This window comes from Sceloporus occidentalis, unplaced genomic scaffold (assembly GCF_023333645.1).
Source record: "Sceloporus occidentalis isolate IW3139 unplaced genomic scaffold, rSceOcc1.0.p SCAF_1, whole genome shotgun sequence".
NCBI classification, from domain to species: domain Eukaryota; kingdom Metazoa; phylum Chordata; class Lepidosauria; order Squamata; family Phrynosomatidae; genus Sceloporus; species Sceloporus occidentalis.
Window position 1 is genome coordinate 10,869,125 of NW_028316981.1, and position 20,090 is coordinate 10,889,214.

General features: G+C 43.0%; 1 protein-coding gene and 1 pseudogene across 2 annotated transcripts; both read right to left on the reverse strand.

The window, feature by feature from the left end:
- Positions 1-1,229: 1,229 nt before the first annotated feature.
- On the reverse strand, positions 1,230-3,656 carry LOC149320714 (small ribosomal subunit protein bS16m-like; annotated as a pseudogene).
- Positions 3,657-12,002: 8,346 nt separating this feature from the next.
- On the reverse strand, positions 12,003-19,858 carry LOC149320715 (zinc finger protein 202-like). Of its 2 annotated transcripts, XM_089504299.1 has the most exons (4): positions 19,814-19,858; positions 17,966-18,893; positions 15,773-15,896; positions 12,003-15,090 (listed from the first exon to the last, which is right to left on the reverse strand). In XM_089504299.1, the coding sequence occupies exons 2-4, from the start codon at positions 18,683-18,685 to the stop codon at positions 14,135-14,137; spliced, it is 1,800 nt and encodes a 599-aa protein (XP_089360425.1). In that variant the 5' UTR covers positions 18,686-18,893; positions 19,814-19,858; the 3' UTR covers positions 12,003-14,134. The 2 variants fall into 2 exon arrangements, with proteins under 2 accessions (XP_089360425.1, XP_089360416.1); XM_089504290.1 differs by lacking the exon at positions 19,814-19,858 and having other exon boundaries at positions 17,966-18,945.
- Between the last annotated feature and the right edge of the window lie 232 nt (positions 19,859-20,090).

Genomic DNA, 20,090 nt, shown 5'->3' on the forward strand with positions numbered 1-20,090 from the left:
TTAAATGCAAGTTGTTTTTTCATGCTTAGGATGGTAAGCTGGCACCTTTTCTTCCTTGGGTTCTGGATTTCTTGGCATTTTGAAATCTTTAACAGGAACATATTCTATCTCTCATTCAGACCTTAAATTCTCCCCTCCTTGTATTCGAGGCAGAGAAATCCAGGAAGGAAAACCGGTTGTGTTCCTTGGCACTACGAAAGTGCCCTGGTACCTTTTGCTCAATTATACCATTTTTATCCCAAATATACTTGGTATATTCCAGAGCCAGACTGGTTCGTAGCTGGAATAGGCTTTTGACGGTGGGATCTTGGGAGTTATAGTCCAATACTAAATTGCTCAAGGGCTGTTTTCAAATAACACACTCAAAATGGCATATATATAGGCCATATACAGACAGGCCAAAATAAAGCTGCTTCGGGTCACTTTGGAGGTATGGCGTTTAAATAACGCATGCGTACTAAGAGCCCGGAGGCCGCACCAAAGCCACGATCCAGTCCTAAGGACTGGTGCACAGCTTTGGTGCAGCTTCCAGACTCTTCGGACGCATGCATCATGTAAACAGCATACCTCCAAAGTGACCCGAAGCAGCTTTATTTTGGCCTGTCTGTATAGGGCCATAAATTGTTTGCAATAGTACTGTAATGTAACTCTCTTGTAGTTTTTATGTGTGCAACAAAACTGCAGTTTACAAAATGCAATTGAGATGCATTTGTCCAATAAATAATATGGCTTATGGGCTAAGCCTGAACTACAATAATGATCTCTCATGGAACTGGCTACTGACCGTTCAAGGAACCCTAGTTGAGAAACTCTCCTCTGGACCAATGAGTATATTATTATTATTATTATTTACTATTTCAAGGATTTAAATCCCACTTTTCTCCCACAGTGGGATTCAAGAAGGGTTACAAGACGGAACACGAGTGCGTTTAAAAAAGTATCTCAACGTGGCACATTTTTAATAAGGTTTTGAGCATCTCGGAATCGGTGCAGTACCTTCCACGACTTACAGAGAAATGTATACAGCCCTGTTTAATGAAAAATCAAACTCTGGTTAACCGGGTGTAAATTTTCCTCGCAGGAGGTACCTCTGTGTTGAGCTATGGAATACAGTTCTAACTCTGGAGACAGCAAAGCTGTTTTCAGTCTGGCAGTCCCATTTCTTCTGTTTAGCCCAGGCCTGTCCTTTGAGCCGACAACCAAAGAGTTCTGCTTGTCCGTTTTGGTTTTCACTCTTTCGCGGCCGCATCTTCCTCCTGAGCAGCCCTTGCAGCCTCTTTGGCTCTTTGCCTTTTCGCCCGTTCAGCGTTTGTGACGGTCATTGGATGGAGGGGGAAGAATCCCGAAAGCCCTACAAAACAAAAGCCAAACTTACCATTGTCACCGTTTCCTCTCACGCCCTGAAATCAATTTGCTTAAACTGAAAGTGGTGGGGATAAAGACGTAACAAGAATGGCAACCTTTCAGCTGAGTCAAATGCACTCGCCATGGAAGAGACCTAAGTACAGTCTTTCCTTGTGCAAAGGACTGACTGGCCAATGCCCACACCTTCCTTCTCCATATTCACCATGGCACAAATCGGTTCTCACTCCAAATGGCTCCCAGGAACCGTGATCCTATTATATTGGATAATGATTGGCTAATATTCCACTTTTGAGTAAGGCGCTGGAACATGTGGTGGTACCTCTTGGCTCCAGAGATTCCTGGACAAGATGGTTATTACCTAGAGCAGTGATTCCCAAACCTTTCAGGTGTTTTGGAGTTCAGCTCCCAGAATCCCAGGCCATTGGCCAAGATGGTTGAGGCTTCTGGGAGGTGAAGTCCTAAATACCTGGAAGACCAGAGCTTGGGAATCACTGAACTAGAGCGATTTCAGTCCAGCTTTAACCCTAGCTATGGTTATGAGAGCCAGGATGGTATAATATCCCATTGGTTACTCCGTGCCCAATCGCTCATTGCTTATTTTAATTGGATTTTAATTGGATAATTTTAACGTTTAATTAATTCTTGTTTTAGGGAAGGGAGGGAAATGGGGATGTTGGGATTTTGTATGACGTTTTAATATGTAAGACGCCTCAATTATTTTTCATAGAGAAGTGGGATATAAATAACATTTTATTATTATTTATTATTATGGTTTGAGTGTAGGACTATGACTCTGGAGATCAGGGTTCGATTCCCTGCTCAGCCATGGAAACCCATTGGGTGGCCTTGGGCAAGTCACACAATCTCAGCCTCAGAAAACTATGATAGGATTGCCTTAGGGTTGCCATAAGTCAGAAACGACTTGAAGGCACACAACAACAAATGGGACAGAGATGACTCTGGTTTCCTTGATGGACTTATGGTCCACTTCCAGCAATGTCACACCATAGAACATGCTAAATCAAATACATGATTAATCAAATCCACGAAAGCGGGTGGTCAAACGTATAGAAAACGCCATAGAAATTACCTAAAAGTTTTTCCACAGGCTTGGTGAGCTGGGCTCCTTTGGCTATCCAGTACTTGAGCCGCTCGAAGTTCAAGCCCACTATCTTCTCCTTGTGGTCGTTGGGGAGTGGGTCGTAGCAGCCGATCTGTTCTAGGTACTTGCCGTCCCCCGCCCACAACGATCCGGTAGTAAGGCTGGTTGGCACATCCCCGAGAGCCAAACGGATGATCACATGGAGGTTGTTGTACTGCTTCAAGAGGAGATGCCCTGCAGGGGAGACCATACAAATACAACAAGGAACGGAAAGACGTTGTTTTCAAAGATTCCCTGACTGTTACATCAATGCAGTAGGGTACATCTAAGCTCATTCTTACAATATTGTATTAGACTGTAGCGGACATTTTCAAAATAAGGGGTTAGTCAAAATCTAATTATATAACCCGTTAGATCTGGTGCTACTTAGCTGTTCTCCAAAGGGAGAAAGAAATGAACCAGGTCTTCTGAATCATAGAATTGTAGAGTTGGAAGAGACCTCAAGGGCCATCCAGTCCAAAGCCATTCTGCCATGCAGGAACTCTCAATCAGAGCATCCCCATTGACAGATGGCCATCCAGCCTCTGTTTAAAGACCTCCAAGGAAGGAGACTCCGCTACACTCTGGGGGAGTTTGTTCCACTGTCGAACAGCCCTTACCGTCAGGAAGTTCCTCCTAATGTTGAGGTGGAATCTCTTTTCCTGCAGTTTGCATCCATTGCTCCGGGTCCTAGTCTCTGGAGCAGCAGAAAACAAGCTTGCTCCCTCCTCATATCACCTTTTAACCTTCTCTTCTCCAGGCTAAACATCCCCAGTTCCCTAAGTCCTTCCTCATAGGGCAAGGTTTTCAGATCCTTCACCATTTTAGTCACCCTCCTTTGGACACATGGCTCCAGTTTCTCAACATCCTTTTTGAATTGTGGTGCCCAGAACTGGACACAGTATTCCAAGTGGGGCCTGACCAGAGCAGAATATAGTGGCACTATGACTTCCCTTGATCTAGACACTATACTTCTATTGATGCAGCCTAAAATCGCATTGGCCTTTTCAGCTGCTGCATCACACTGTTGACTCATGTTCAACTTGTGGTTTGCTAGGACTCCCGGATCCCTTTCACATGTAATCTTGCCAAGCCAGGTATCCCCCATCCTATATTTTGTTTTTCAGTCCCACTTACCTAGTTGAACCATGACGTTTTCTTGCTGGGGGGGGAGGAGAAGAGGTTGAACCTTCTCTGACAGAGAGTGCCAGTGCTACAACAAACTACAAATCCCAGGATTCCATAGCAGTTAAAGAGGCGCCAAATTGCATTAATTCTACAGCATAGGTGCAGCTCTCATTGGCAGCCAGTGAACTCCAGGGTTCAACTGTGGTCCAAAACACATTTATTATTGTTAATAAAATATTTTAATTAAAAAAAATTATAAAATTCAAACAATTAAAGCACCAATCACATAAAATATATATAATAAAATATAAATATTAAAACAGACAATACAATCCATTTTCAATTTCTCACCAATAAACGGCTGCATTCCCCCTTCTTCCATAGAGTTCTATTATATTATAATATATATACACACACACACACACACACACACACAAACTGCTTTGCTCCACCTTGTCCTACCTTGCAGGGCTGTTGTGAGGTTGCCAAGTGAAAGACCACCTTAGCTCCTAAGACAGGAAAACAGGGGTTATATCCTTACTTTCCTGGCTGCCTTGCCGCCTCCTCCGCCGGCCAGGGAGGCGGCCAGGCAGGGGAAAGAGCCTTTCCTCTTCTTTCTCCTCCTCCTCTTCTTCTTCATCTTCTTCCTCCTCATCTTCTTATTCTCCTCCTCGTCCTCTTCTTCTTCCTCCTCCTCTTCTTCTTCTTCCGCCTCTCTTCCTCCTCCTCTTCCTCCCCTTATTCTTCATCTTCTTCCTCCTCCTCTTCTTCTCCACCTCATCCTTCCCCTCTTCCTCCCCTTTTTCTTCCTCTCTACTTCCTCTTCTTCCTCCTCCTCCTCCTTTTCCCCTCTTCCTCCTCCTCTTCTTCCTCCTTTTCTTGTTCTCCTCTTCCTCCTCCTCAACTTCTTCCACTCTTCCTCCTCTTCTGGTTTTTGGCCAGAAAGGGAAGTCCATTTCTGCCATCTGTCTAGGAATAATGCCAAATGTCCTCCATTTTGATCATGCCTAAGAAACATGCATTTATATGAAATTTTTTTAAAAAAGCATCATTTTTTTGAATGTCCTCCATTTAAAAAAATGTGCCCTACATTTGAAAATTTTGTCCTACATTTGTCCTACATTTGTCCTGGTTTGGAGGTCCTGACTTATGGCAACCCTAACTGGTAGCCAAATTTTATTCACTTTAAGGCTTGTTTCTTTCTGGCTGAACTAATGTATTTCCATTACTGTTGTCTTTGTAGGCTAATGGACTCCCCCAATTGTGCAAATTGTCAGATATGGAAGTTATGTTACGAAGCCTTGCAGAATATCTGTGATGGTTATAAGAAGAAGTCAGATCTCGATGACACCGAAAAAGCAAACATTGGTTACACAACTAGCAACCCAAAATGATCACATTGAGTCTTAAAAGAAGAATGCCAAGTGTCCCAAAGGGAAAAATTTCCCAGGTTTCCATAGCACTGACAGTTAGAGCAGTGTCAAAGTGACTTATTTCTGCACGACCTCCTTCCACTCTTCCCCTCAGTCTCTCTCTCTCCCTGAAGGCCTCAAACTGCCAACTGCCAAGCGCTGAGGCAGAGGCGGCCATTTTGTCTTCTGGAAGCCATTTTGTCTTCTGGAGGCCATTTTGTCTTCTGGAAGCCATTTTGTCTTCTGGAGGTAGGGTTGCCATAACCCGGCGGGGGGCGGGAATTTCCCGGTTTTGACCGTTCTGCAGTCATGCCACGGTTTGGCGTTTGTCCCAGGTTTGCCCCCGCCCCCGGGCTTTGTTATTGCGCCGCTGTGGCAGCGCCTTTGGCTGCTCTTGCAGCAGTGGCGGCTGCCACCAATGCTGTGGTTGCTCCTCTGGCTGCCGCCGCCACCGCCGCCACCGATGCGGCCTTAGCCACCGCCACAGTTCGGCTCCGCAAGTCGGGCCCTGTGCCCCGCGCGCCCACACTCACAGTTCTGCGTGGGGGCGTGTAGGGCTCTGTCGGAGGCTGGAGCACCTCCTATTGGCTGGCAGGCTGGCCAATAGTGGAACAGCCCGCCCCCTGCTTCAGGAGTCTGTGACTGCTGGCAGGGGGCGGGGCTGTTCCAGCTCTCTGACCCCATTGGCCACCCAGGTTAAAGAGGAGGAGCAGCAAAAGCGGCAGCCGCAGCAGCAGCAAAAGCAGCAGCAACAGCGGCAGAACCAAGGCAGCAGAGGAGAGGACCAAAGGTACGCCTCTGGGCTTGTGGGGGGGGGGACGTTTTCAGCTTCCGCCAGTGTGAGTCAGTTTGCAAAGGGACCTTCCATGTTTATCATCATCATCATCATCATCATCATCATCATCATCAAAAGACCTAGCTGTGTGAGTCAGTTTGCAAAGGGACCTTCCATGATGATGATGATGATGATGATTCAAAGACCCAGCTGTGTGAGTCTAGACTAGAGCAGGGCTGCCCAGCAGATGGGCAGGCCTGGTTGTGGCCCAGGGCACTGGTCACCCTGCAAGAGGTGTATTGGGGAGAAATCTCTGTGTGTGGATGATGGCTGTGGTGTGTCTGTGTTGTTGCATGCTTTCCAGTTGTTCAGGACTCATGTCACACTCTCTCAGCCTCACAGAAATGGGGATTGAAAAATGGGGTTTTTCTTGGCAAGATTTCTCTTTGCCATCTTTCTGTGAGGCTGAGACATTGTGACATGCCCAAGGTCACCCTATGGATGCCATAGCTGAGTTTGCATTCAAACCCTGATCTCCAGAGTCAGGGTTCAGTGCTCAAACCATACATGACACTGGCTGTCATACAAAAAATTTACAGGGGGGAAAATGATGATGGCAGAAGAGTTACAGGCCTATACCCCTTGGAAAATAGAGAAAGGGTCATTGTTTGCCTATTTCTGGATCCTATTCCCTTGGATATGAAGCCTGCAAATGTGGAAGGCTGACTGGATTGATCATATATTATGGAATGTGGCTAAAAAACATTTTGAACGCTGTATTAAATTACTTGAATATCATTGTTGATCTGATTAAACTGGACTTGTAATTTTTATTACTTGACAGGTATTTGGCCACTGCTCACTTTCCTATTTGTCAAGTGACCCACAGCAACCTACCATCATCCTCCATTTTTCTTGAATTTCCTACATTTTGACTAAGTGTCCTACATTTCACTGTCCTAAACCTATTGGTGGCCCGAACAGCCTAGCCGACCTTTGCTTTCCAAAGTTTGTTTTGTACCACAGTTTTTGAGTCATTACAGTTTGGATGGGGTGTGTGTGTGTGTGTGTGTGTGTGATCATCAAAGTCCTATTGTGTTTTAGTTAGTTACTGTTTAGTGTTTTAGTTTAATATCTGAGTATTGTATAATAATCTTAGTGTACCCTAGCGTTTGACTGTTACTGTTGTGTGCGTTCGAGACATTTGAAATCAACACTGCAGGGGACATTTGGGGAAATCTTTTCACAGTAACCCAAAGGGGTCTGAGGCTGAGAGAGAGTAACTTTCCAGTCCAAAGTGTATTTTTTAGGCTTTTCAGGCTAACAGAAGCCTGAAAAGCATAGAAATACACTTTGGGTTGGAAAGGCACACTCTCTCGGCCTCAGTGGCTCTCTCACGCTGTAGCGGTGGTGGTGGTGGTGATGATGAGGACAGACCTGTCTGGCGGGGGAAGGATTGAGGTCCTGCCACACCTTAATCAACATTAATGTCACCACCTCTGGCCATTCTTGTTTTGCACCACTAGCCATCATGGCTCAGTGTTGCATAATCCCAACAATCCGAGCTATGAACAGACAACTGAAATATGCCCTTGTGGTTTTTGTTAGAATCTTCATATTTGAAGGCATGGCTACCAAACCCAAGAGGCGGATGAAGTTTAAGGAGGAATATGCAAGAGAGTTCCCATCCATAAAGCGGGGGTCACACGGAATTCGAAGCGACATGTGTTCTGTGCAAGTAAGTTCATATTGTAAACTAAGTGGAAACGAAAATTATTAAACATTACTCCATCCCTAAATGTTACTTATGTAACATCATTTCCCCCCTCCCCCCCCCTCCGTTTTCACAGCTCTTATTTTTCCATATCGCATGGTGGGAGAAATGGCATCACCTCTCACCTTGCAACCATGAAGCATATGAATGCTGCTAAATGTGCTTCAGCCTCCAAGCAGTTAACATCATTTTTTGCACCAGGCAAATCTGAAGCAAAAAAGGTTGCTTTAGCAGAGGTAACATTTGCCTTCCACACTGTTAAGCATCACCAATCATACAATTCAACCGCATGCACAAGCAAGTTGATGTCTGAAATTTTGGGGGACTCTAAAATAGCTAAAAGACAAAAACTGAGGCGATGGTCAACGATGTAATTTCACCTTTAATTCAGGCTGAGTTAAAGAAAAGCTTTGACAAATGTGATTTTATTGGTGTTAGTACAGATGCTAGCAACCACAATTACCATAAAATATTCCCAGCGATTGATTGTTCAGTACTTTGACAAAGAAGAGGGTGTTCAGTCAAAGCTTTTAGAATTGGTGGAATCGCAGAATGAAACTTCTGACACTGTTTCAGAATACCTTCACAATGTTGTTGTACATCAAAGAATTGATGGGAAAATTAGCTCATTGGGGGGAGACAATACAAATACTAATTTTGGAGGTTTGTCAAGGAAGGGGACAAACAATGTGTTTACCAAACTGCAATCTAAGCTGGGCAGAACAGTTGTTGGAGTTGGGTGTCCTGCCCATATTTTGCACAACTCCATACAAGTCGGGGTTCGCTATCTCTCAGTCGATATTCACGCTACTATAGAGAGGAGGGTGTATCATCATTTTTCAATATTCACTGTTAGGGTTGCATCACTTATGGAATAATGTGAGTTTGTGAATGCTTCATACCATGATCTATGGAATAGTGTAAAAACTAGTTAGTTAAGTCTCTTTCCAGCAATTGAGAGGTTCTTGCTGATGTTTGAACCATTGAAAACCTATTTTTTGTCTGTCGATACATGCCCAGTTCATATTACATCTTTTTTCTCTGATGGAACTGGGGAGGTCTATTTTTGGTTTGTACATTCACAAATGAGTCTCTTTCAAATGGCTATGTGCAAAATTGAGAAAAAAACGACATTTCTGTGAATGAAGTGAGATTGGTTATAGAGGAAGTAATTAAAACTTTAAATGAAAGGCATAGTCAAGCTTTCCTGTCTGCAAAGGTAAAGACTCTGTTAAGTGATCTACCTGAAACAAGATCTGTAACAACCAGAAAAGAATTTATGTCGTTTTATGAAGAAAGTGTGAAGTATCTGTCGAAATGGAGCGAGTCTCTCTCTGAACTCAAACATTTTGATTGGCTACTTCTGAAGTCATCAGTTTCATGGGAAGAGGCAGATTGTACTTTTTTGTGGCTAGAGAAAAATAGCTGATGAAGGAAGGTTGTTTGATCAGCTGACAAAACTGAAGTCTTTTCTGTCCGAGACTCAAACAGATTCTGACTTGGATACTTTGGCACACAAGAAGTGGGTTTTATTTTTTAAAAGCTGTGTTTCAGAAGAACAATATTCTGAACTTCTGAAGGTAGTGCAGTTTTACTTCTCTCTTCCAGGGCATAATGCCAATGTAGAGAGAGTTTTCTCACTGATAAATGCCCAGTGGACTGATGAGAGGAATAGATTAGCTTTGCCATCTGTTCGGGCCATTCTGGACATACAGTACAATATGGCCAATGTAAGTTGCTCTGATTTTTACAAACTAATGAGCAGCGAAGAAAAATCAAAGTATCTGCGAAAGTACACACTTCTGAGAAGTACAGTTGGTGCAAGAAACCTGAAACCGAGGGCCCATCCACATCCACTTCTTGTTAGACCACCTTGATGTGTTAAATATGCATGCCCATGTTAAACCATGTTAAGTGTTAAACCCAAAGGGTTTGGTTATGCAATAAGCCTCTGAAATGTGCAAGAGGTTGCCATGTTAAGTAAAGCCATGTGAAATGCCCAAATGTGCTTCGTGTGTGTTTTGGAATGGAGGTTGGGGGTGTTTGGCCAGAAAGGGAAGTCCATTTCTGCCATCTGTCTAGGAATAATGCCCAAATGTCCTCCATTTTGATCATGCCTAAGAAACATGCATTTATATTAACATTTTTTTAAAAGCATCATTTTTTGTTACGTGTCCTCCATTTTTAAAAAATGTGTCCTACATTTGAAAATGTTGTCCTACATTTGTCCCGGTTTGGAGGTCCTGAATTATGGCAACCCTACCTTTAGCTGAAATGCTTGGGGCCAGAAATGTTTGGGATTTTTGTTTTTATTAATTTATTTTGGATTTTGGAACGCCTGTATTTGTATATATGTACATAATCTTGCAGATAGGACCCAAGCCTAAATTTGAAATTCCTTTATGTTATATATATATATATATATATATATATATATATATATATATATATATCTTATACCCATAGCCTGAAGGTAATTTTAGAGTAACATATTTAATAATTTTGTGCATGAAACAAAGTGTCTGCAGATCAAACCATCACAAAGCAAAGATGTCACTATCTCAGCCACCGATTATTTTGTTTTTATTCCAGGTAAAGAGAGTCAACATATATAAGCAAGAGAAATTAATTTCTGCTCATGTTCCAAACTGTAGTCTTCTTTCCTTGGTGTAATGTTGTGAAGAATGCTCCGTCAAGTTTCTCAAACGGATAAATACATTTTATTCAAGTCAGTATCTTCTGGAATGCTGGAGCTTCAGAATACTCACACACATAGTCAAGCTCTTTCCAAACAGCTCCCACCACTCCCAAGATCACATAATGATTTATAAGAACACAATAACACAGAACAGGTGAATGAAGAGAGAGGATGTAAGACTTAAAGAAACATACAACATATATCACACTTGGGTCCCTTAGTGCTGCAGAGGCATTGATCTCTACAGTCAGCTTGCTTCATATGACACATTTAATATTTTTATATTGGACAGAACTGGGCTTAGAACTGTGATCTTCAGTAGCAAGTATCTCTTCATGTTTCCTTGTAAAAGGATTTGGTGTCATGCAACTTCTGGTACTTTCATTAGTTGCTTTTTTCAGCACCAGGTATATTAGTTATTCATTACTTCTTTATAGATAGAACCACTGCACACTTTTTAAAAACTGATTGCTCTTTAGCAAATAAAATAAACAGCTGGGACATATTCATTCCAGAGAGATTTGGGGCATGTCTGCACCAAGCACTTAATATGGGAACAGTCCCATGGACTGCCCTGGACCAACCACAATGGTGATCACACACACTGGGCCAAATTTGGTCAGATGCTACATGTATTATGCACATGGGTCAGCCAGGCTGACACAGCATTGGTCCTGCTGGACCATCCCATTTTTGGAGCTAGTGCTACCGCTTCCTTGCAGGCAAGCGCCCCATGTTAAGCCTCCCAAGGTTGCTAAAATGAATACCCAACTTGTTGGAGGCAATTGGCTCACATTGTAAACTGCTTAGGGAGTACTTAAGTGCACTAAGTGGTATAGAAATGTTTCTGGGAAGCAATGGGATTTCCCTCAACTTTGCATAGTTCAGAACAAAGTCGAGTTACAGGCAGAAAAACATGGGGGTTATTCACACTGCAAAAATAATCCAGGATGAATCTGGGCTGAATCTCCATTGTTCACACACATCCTGAGTGCATCCAATTAAGATGGGGGGGGGGGGCTGTCAAAAAAACCCCACTTAATCCATGATAATTAATATTAGATTTCCCCCACGGGTTTAAAAAAAAGATCCACATCGTCGATAGTGTGAATAACCGATCTGAATACACCCAAATAGACCCAAGATAAAACGCTGCATGCCTTGAAGATGTTTCTGAATGTATCGTCAACTCCATCGTTACTCAAATGTTTGCATGTGTGAGCAACTGAACATGCAGAAATGCACATCAATGTGGTTCCATAGTTTCAATAACAAACCTGGAATGCATGAGTGAGATGATTCACATCTTTGTGCTAAAAACAACGACATCTGAACAACTCCATGGATTTTCCCCAGAAGTAGCTGTACATTGTCAGGACTGCCAGCACTGGCTTTCAAGTAAATACAGCCAGCCACATATGATGCCAGCCATAGATGCTGGCGAAATGTCAGGAATAAACTCTTCTAGAACATGGCCACATAGCCACAAAAAAATACAAATACAGCATTTTCCACCAGTGTAGACAAACCCTCTGCAGTGTGGAAGCAAACATTTCTTATAACCCTACAAACATTTGACACATCTGCACCTTGCCTTTTAAAACACAGACACTTCTCATGAATGAACATATAAGGAAACATATTTTGTTGAGTTGTTTTTATTATAAAGCAGGATAGAACACAAAACAGAATCAGAATACTTTCTCCTGCAAAATTGCTCTTTGTAATAAAGCTATGTGTCCCCCCTCCACACCAAAAATGGATGAAATAATATTAAATAATTTATTAAAAGAAAAACAAAAAAAATTTAAAAAGTCAGGCAGCATTCAGTTATTACACCTGAGTAACACTTCTATTTGCTCTGGAGTTCTAATAATAATTAGCAGGCTTTTGGTACAGCAAAGATATATGTGAAGAAGGAACTCATGGATCATTGATTCCCCAATCTTAGAGACGAGAGAGTATTGGACCACGACACCCAGAATTCTTCACTACTGTTTGCTGGTTGGGGCTTCTGGGAGTTGAAACCCATCACCATCTGGGGACCAAAGGTTACAAGGTACTGACATAAGTCTTGATACAGGAGGAACAGGGCAGGGGCAGAGATTGGGTAGCTTTGCTTTTGAAATCAACTCAGGAAACAAATTAATAGAATTACGTATAAGAGTTGGAGAGGCCGTAAAGACTATATAATCCAGCCGTCTGCCTTGCAGGAATGAACAGCTAAGAGCCTTATCACATTATTAAACAAACCGGGCAGGCAAACAAAAAGACACATGCTTTCCCCCCACTCCTTACATATTACTTTGTTCTCTTTTGTTCTCTTCCAGTTGTAAAATCATGGGAGAGGGTCATACAAGCGTCCCATTTGCCAAACTGAAATAATTTGTTTGCCAAAGAGAATGCTTTTACAATGCTCTCCCATGTAGAGAACGAAAGTTATGAAAAGGTCGGGGGAAAAACCACACACTTATCTTTTTGTTTGCCTGACAGGTTTATTTAATAATGCAATAAGGCTCCAAATCCCTCCGAAGAGATGCCCATCCAACCTCTGTTTAAAGACCTACAAAGAAGAAGAGTCCACCACATTCTGAGGCAGTCAATTGCACTGTCAAACAGTTAATTAAATAAAACATTGTTAAAAAAAAGAATATATTAGTGTAAAACTACAAAATTCCAGGTGGAGGGAGAACCAGTCAGCAGCCTTTGCAGGTTCTCTTCACAGCCAGCAACAGAAATCTTGTTGCCTGAGATGGTGCCTTCTCTTTCCATTCCACAGACAGAAGCCAAGTAGATTGGGAGTTGAATCTTACTTCAATCCTAGCACAATCTTGAAAAAATGCATTTCCAAAGGCTAGTTTGGCGGAGGGGGGGGGGCACGCTCAGCCTTGACAACTTTATATCCTCTCTTCCTGCCCCTCAACAGCTCCTGTTTCAGGAGGTACCTCACTTGAGGTGCATCTATGCTGTTGAATTAATGCAGTTTGACACTGCTTTAACTGCCATGGTCCCATTCTTACAGAACCCTGGGACTCGTAGTTTTGTAAGGCACCAGCCCTCTTTTCATTTTGTGAAAAGACAAATCTTGAATCCATAGGATGGAGCTACAGCACTTAAAGAGGAGTCAAGCTGCATTATTTTTACAGTGCAGATGCATCCTTAGTCTAACAATAGGGGCCAGCTCTGGCTCTCTTAGAAACAAGATGAACCTGTTCTTTCCAGACTCAATTCACTTTACTGACTACGTACTTTGGTCCTAAAGCAGACATGGATTCACATACAACTGTGTTGGTCAAGGTGTGGACAGAAAAGGTATCTTCAGGCATGTGATAACTGCATGTGGGATGTCCTTTCAAGGAAATCCTGGTTGACTCACTACCCACTTTGTGTCCTACAGTGAAGACCTTGCCTTTCTGAACACTTTGGTGCTCTGGCACTGTGTTGTTGTTGTTTTTTACATTTGCATAATTGATTTTCATAATTTGTTTATTTAGAATGTTCCAATTACTACTGAGCATTACAGTCAACCTTCCATATCCATGGATTCTACATCTGCGGATTCAACCACCCATGGCTTGAAAATACTCAAAAAATATAGAATTCCAACAAGGAAACTTTCATGTCACCATTTTACTATGCCGTTGTGTATAATGGGATTTGAGCATCTATGGATTTGGATATCCATGGAGGGTCCTGGAACCAAACCCCAGCAGATACCCGCTTACCACTGTTTTCATTCATTTTTCCCCTTCTAAGAAGACAGATACATACTGTAAAACTTTCCACATTGTTTTCTGAGCCATTGTTTTATCACAGTGAGGTACAAATTATACCCCCAGCATTAAATGGTTCTTTTTGGTCCTGTATGGGTTTTCTCATGTGCACTGAGGCCTGCTTTTTGACTGAATCTCTTCCCACAATGGATGCATTTGTATGGTTTCTCTCCCGTATGCAACCGCATGTGGGTCATGAGGTTCCCCTTCTGGTTGAAGCCTTTCCCACACTCCGAGCAAACAAACGGATTCTCTCCCGTGTGGATTCTTTCATGTATGACAAGTGTGGACGTCTTTGGGAAGCTTTTCCCACAATGGTCACATTTGTATGGGTTCTCTCCTCGGTGCATTCTCTCATGAATGGTCAGATAACGCTTCTGGTTGAAGTTCTTCCCGCAGTCCATGCACTTGTAAGGTCTCTCTCCCTTGTGCGTCCGGACATGTTCACGTAAGAGTGAACAACGACCAAAGTTCTTCCCACAGTAAGAGCATCTATACGGTGATTCTCCAGTGTGGATTTTCATATGTTCTTTAAAGCCAGAACCACAGATGAAGCTTTTTCCGCAGGGAAAGTGTTTAGATGGGTTTCTCAGTCCTGTGTGGGTTCTCTCAAGTGTAACAAAGCTCTGTGTATGCATAAAGTTGTTTTCACAGTATGAAGGGATGTATGGGTTCTCCCCAGTGTGAATATTCTGAAGTTTTGCAAGGCTTGAGCTCTGTCCAAAATTTCTTTCATGGTTAAAAGACATGCTTGCTGCCTCATTGTACTGGATGCTTTGCTGTTCTTTGGGTTTCCTCTCTTTCTCGCTACCTCCTGGACAGACAAGGGCTCCATTTATATCCTCCTCATGGTTACTCCCCTCTTCACCTACCAGTTCCTGCTGAGTCCCAAACATTACTCCCTTCTTATAGCTCTGGAAATCCTTGTCTCTTCCCAGGCAGTCATCATGTATTTTCACTGGCTCACAATCTTCTTTGTGAATGGCATTCACTTCTTTTTCCCACACCTTCCTGTTACCTATGGCTTGAAAAACAAAACAAAACAGAAAATTATATTTTATCTGGCAATCTTTTAAATCAACACATTTTCAATAATACAAAACCCCCGCAGCCAGTATGTGAGATTCCCCCAATTCTTTTCCTTATACTGTAGTACTTTTAATATGTAAACACCTAAGATATACTTTTAAGTATACAGTGGGCCCTGGGTATCTGTGGTGGCTCCATTCCATCCCCCACCTCAGATCTGTGGATGGCAAGCTCACAGTTGGGGTGGGTGCACTGTAAGTCATGTTAAATAAAAATGGCCATCTTTTTCCTTTCCCTCTGTTCAATTAGCCTTTTTTCCCAGTGATCTTTCTCACTGTGTGAGCAATAACTGAGCAGCCAGCCGGCCAGCCGGCCTTCCTTTTGCTGCTGGAAGAGACTGGTCTTTAAAGCTCTTTTAAATTCAGACAACATATTTTATGCTTTGGAGCTGATCCCATAAAGTTATTGCTCCTTGTGGATTTTGTAAAGACAAAAGTGAAACGTTGCAAAGAACATCTGAGATGTGAAGTCGAAGGCTTTCATGGCCAGCATCCATAGTTTTTTGTGGGTTTTTCGGGCTATGTGACCATGTTCTGTCTCAGAAAACTCTGCTAGAACATGGTCACATAGCCCGAAAAACCAACAAAAAACAACATCTGAGAATTGTGAACACTTACTCAGTGGTCTTGTCTCTTCGTCCTGCTTTTCTTTGGGTTCTCTGCACTGCTGTCCAGTCCAAGAGTTCAGCAGAAGAACCTGGTTTGTCTCAGGAGAATCCACAGCCAGAAATGGGACTGGCACCTGAAAGAGAGCAAGGAGATCATTCAAAGAATAGGCAGAGCTGCAAATGGAGGTCAGATTCTGCTTCAGCATGCCTTAACACCATTGAAACCAACAAGAAAGTAACAGGTGGGAAGCAATCTCTTCTATTGCAATGAATAAACTACAGTAGACCCCCCCCCAAAACATTCACTGGGATTAGGGGCACCTCTAAAAGTGGAAAAACTGCAATTAAAAAACCCACAATGTTTTCCCTTGCCCAGGAATCTTTAGGTCCTCCAGTGCAACTCTATGGTCAACATCTAGTGGAAGGTGACCATAGAATCATACTTGAGAAATACCTAGAGAAGTTTTTTTACAGGAATCTCTAGGTCCTCCAGCACGACTCTATGGTTTCCACAATTTATTTTTACTGAGAGGACACTCTCTAAGTCTTCCAGCACAACTCTGTGGTCAACATCTACCAGATGTTGACCTATAAATACCTAGACAAGTTTCTCTCTAGGAATCTCTAGATTCTCCAATATGACTTCTGGTGGATGTTGACCATAGAGTTGAGATTCTTAGAGATAACATATTAATCAAATCTGTGAATAGTCCAATCCAGAAAAGTCAAAGCTGCAAATCTGGAGGGCTGACTGTAGTCTTTATTTTTACAAAAAAAAGAGCCACCCATATTTATAGAAAACCACTTCACCATTTTATTATATTTTATTATATTTATAATATATTTTTTATTCTGCCTTTCTCTCAAAATTGGGACACAAGCTCTAACAGTTAAAAGCGGTGCCAAACTGCATTAGCTCTGTAGTGCAGATGCAGCCTTGTTTACGATACAACTTTTCTCTACACTTTGTCTCATATACTCAATATGAACCTGCCTGAGTTTTAAGGTCCTCAGGGAAGGCTGTCTCTCAATCCTAGCACAACAGGCACATTTTGTAAGCACATAAGAAAATGCCTTCTTGGTGGCTGCTCCTAGACTGTGGAATTCCTAGGAAGGAAGATTAGCCTTCTCTTTAGTCTCTTTCTGGCAGCAGGCAAACACCTCTCCATTAACCCACAGCGTCAACTGGCTGTGGCAGAAGACTTTTTAACTAAAATGTGTTGCATTGCATTGATATTTTTGTGGCCTGTTAAAATCTGGTTCAGAATAATAACAATAACAATGACTATTATTATTATTATTATTATTATTATTATTATTATTAATACCCGCTCTTCAGCCAAAAGGCTATCAGAGCAGCTTACAGTTTGTTAATTAGACATTTCCCTGCCCTCAGGCTTACAATGAAAAAAAAGACAAGACACAAACGGAGAAGGGAATGGCAGTAGGGAAGGGGAAAAGTCCAGCAGATCTGCTCTCCTTCGGAGACCTGTTGGAGCTGGATTGCTTCTCCCTCAAGATTAATGTTTTTAATCTGATCTTTTGTTTAAATGTTTTTGATGTCTGCAGCATCCTTCGCTTTAACACGATATTGCTTTAGCTCACATTGTGAGCTGCCTTGGGTCCTCTATAGGGAGAAATATTTTCAATAATTTTGTGCATGATACAAAGTTGTGCAGACTGAACCATCAGCAAGCACAGGTGTCACTATTTCAGTCACCCATAAAAAAAACACATGGACTTGCTCCTCGCTTAAATACTGGACTATGAAATATGATAAAACATTATTCTTTGCTCAGCCTCTTATTGATGAACAGTTACATATGATTGCAGTCCATTTGTTATGTTGTTTGTTTAATTTTATTATGTTTGTTGTTAATGAATTTGCAAATTACAATTTTTTAAAAAAAAATAGCGAAAGGCATGATGTAAATTAAGTACAGTGTGCCTGCGCCATACAAAGGCACACTATACGCGGCTTCAAGCTTATGCTGAAGCCGCAAGTCAATAAAAAATATGGCACACATGTCTGTAGCGTGCCACTGCATGGTACCACAAGCAGGCACTCCATTGTTTTCAATGTGTGAGCATACACAGAATTCTCCTTACGCGGGGGGATCCGGAACAGATCCCCCATGCAAGGGAAGGGCCCACTGCATATTAAAATGAAGAGATTAATAAATACGCCTACAGATTTTCTCACCTTTTGTTCTGGTTTCTCGGCCTCCCGCCACCTCAGGAGGAAATTCTCCGCCAGGGCCACTGCCTGGGCACAGCTCTCCGGTTTCTGATCCCTGACCCAGCTCTGCATGGTGCCCGGAAGGATGCTGAGAAACTGCTCCAGGATCAGCAGCTCCAAAATTTCGTCCTTCGTGTGCCTCTCGACCTTCAGCCACCGGCGGCAAAGTTCCCGGAGTTGCCCATAGACGCCTCTTGGCCCTTCTGTGTCTCGATAGCGGAGCTGCCTGAAGTGCTGGCGTTGCTTCTCCCTCATAATGGCTTCCCCTTCCAAGATGGCTGTTTTCACTTTCCCATAGTCCCCCCTATCTTGCAAACTGAGGGCGCTGACGGCTTGTTCAGCCTCTCCGCTGAGGGCTGGCTGGAGAAAGGTCACCCACTTGTTCTGAGGCCACCGGCAAGCTGACGCCACTTGCTCGAAAGAGGCCAGGAAAGCCTTTGCGTCATCCCATGGTGCTGGCTCTACAGACACCTGAGGTTCAGGAGCCTGCAGGGTCCTGAGGAACTCTTGCCACTGAGCTTCCCAAAGCTCCTGCAGACCCTCCACAGGCTCACGTTTTATGTGACGTGGAGGTGCCTGCACCATGGATCCTCCTGTGCCTCTCACATGTGCAATCTGTGGGCCTCTTGCCAACCCTTCCGTTCTTTCCCACGCTTTAGAGCTTGTGGTGTCCTGTTCCTCCATTTCAAGCCTGAGGCTCTTTTCTTCCCCTGATATCTTCCAGACTTGCCTTGGATTTGGTAGATCTTGCCACCCCTTCAAGGGAGCTTCCTCTAAAGTTTGCCCAAGATATGTCAGAGAGAGACGTATTTCGATGTGACAATGGGCGAGTCCGTCAACAAACAACAGGGAGCAGTTGTGATGCTTTTGGCTTGAGAGAGCAGGGCTTTTACTATAAGCAAGTGGCAAAGATAAAAAGAGAGGAGGCATGTTAATGGTGGAATAATGGGCAAAAATGGTGCATTAAGAATAGGGTTGCCATAAGTCAGGACCTCCAAACCGGGGCAAATGTAGGACAACCTTTTCAAATGTAGGGCACATTTTATAAAAATGGAGGACATGCGGAAAAAATTGATGCTTTTTAAAAATGTTAATATAAATGCATGTTTCTTAGGCATGATCAAAATGGAGGACATTTGGGCATTATTCCTAGTCAGATGGCAGAAATGGACTTCCTTTTCTGCCCAAACCACCCCCCTCCATTCCAAAACACACACAACAGCACATTTGGGCACTTCCCGTGGCTTTACTTAACATGGCCTCTTGCATAGTTCAGAGGCTTATTCCATAATCAAACCCCTTGAGTTTAACACTTAGCATGGTTTAACATGGCTATGCATATTGAACATGTCAAGGTGGTTTCACAAGAAGTGGATTTGCCGTTTCAGGTTTCTTGCACCAACTCTACTTCTCAGAAGTGTGTACTTAGTCAAGGGACTTTGATTTTTTTTCACTGCACATGAGTTTGTAAAAATCAGAGCAGCTAACATTGGCCATGCCTGAGAGGCTTGCTGATATCAATATCACCATCACCATCATCACCATCATTGTCACAACAAGGGAGACTTGTTAGCATTAAAAGCACAAAAAATACACCAAAACCACACTTTGGAAGGTGACACTCTCTCAACTTCAGAAGCTGACTCAAATCACATCATCACCACACTATCCTTGTCGAAGCAAGGGACAATTGTTAGCATTAAAAGCATCAAAAATACACAGAAAAGGCACTTTAAAATGTACTTTAAAAATACAGTTTAAAAAATACAGCTTAAAAATGCACTTTAAAAATACAGTTTAAAAAACACATACAGTACTTCCTCCTTCTCCTTCTCCTTCTCTTCCTCTTCCTCCTCCTCTTCCCTGGCACCAAAAAAGGGCAAAGGAAATGGCCCTTTCCTTTCCCCTCTGGCTGCAGCCCAGCCCAACAGAGGAGGAACTCCTCCTCCTGAGTCTGGCTGGCCAATGGGGGCAGACTGGGGCTGGAACAGCCCCGCCCCCTGCCAGCCCTCACAGGCTCAGGCCTGGAGAACCCAGCCTGAGGAGGAGGAAGTCCTCCTCATTAGCCCTGCGTGCAGCTCTGCAAGGG

Excerpts from the sequence above, each read along its gene's own strand:
- LOC149320715 (XM_089504290.1), bottom strand. The coding sequence starts at position 18,931 with ATGCCTCCTCTCTTTTTATCTTTGCCACTTGCTTATAGTAAAAGCCCT. Across the intron at positions 15,897-17,965 it reads CCGAGAAACCAGAACAAAAG|GTGCCAGTCCCATTTCTGGC; the intron begins GTGAGAAAATCT and ends GCTCTCTTTCAG. Across the intron at positions 15,091-15,772 it reads CGAAGAGACAAGACCACTGA|CCATAGGTAACAGGAAGGTG; the intron begins GTAAGTGTTCAC and ends TTGTTTTTCAAG.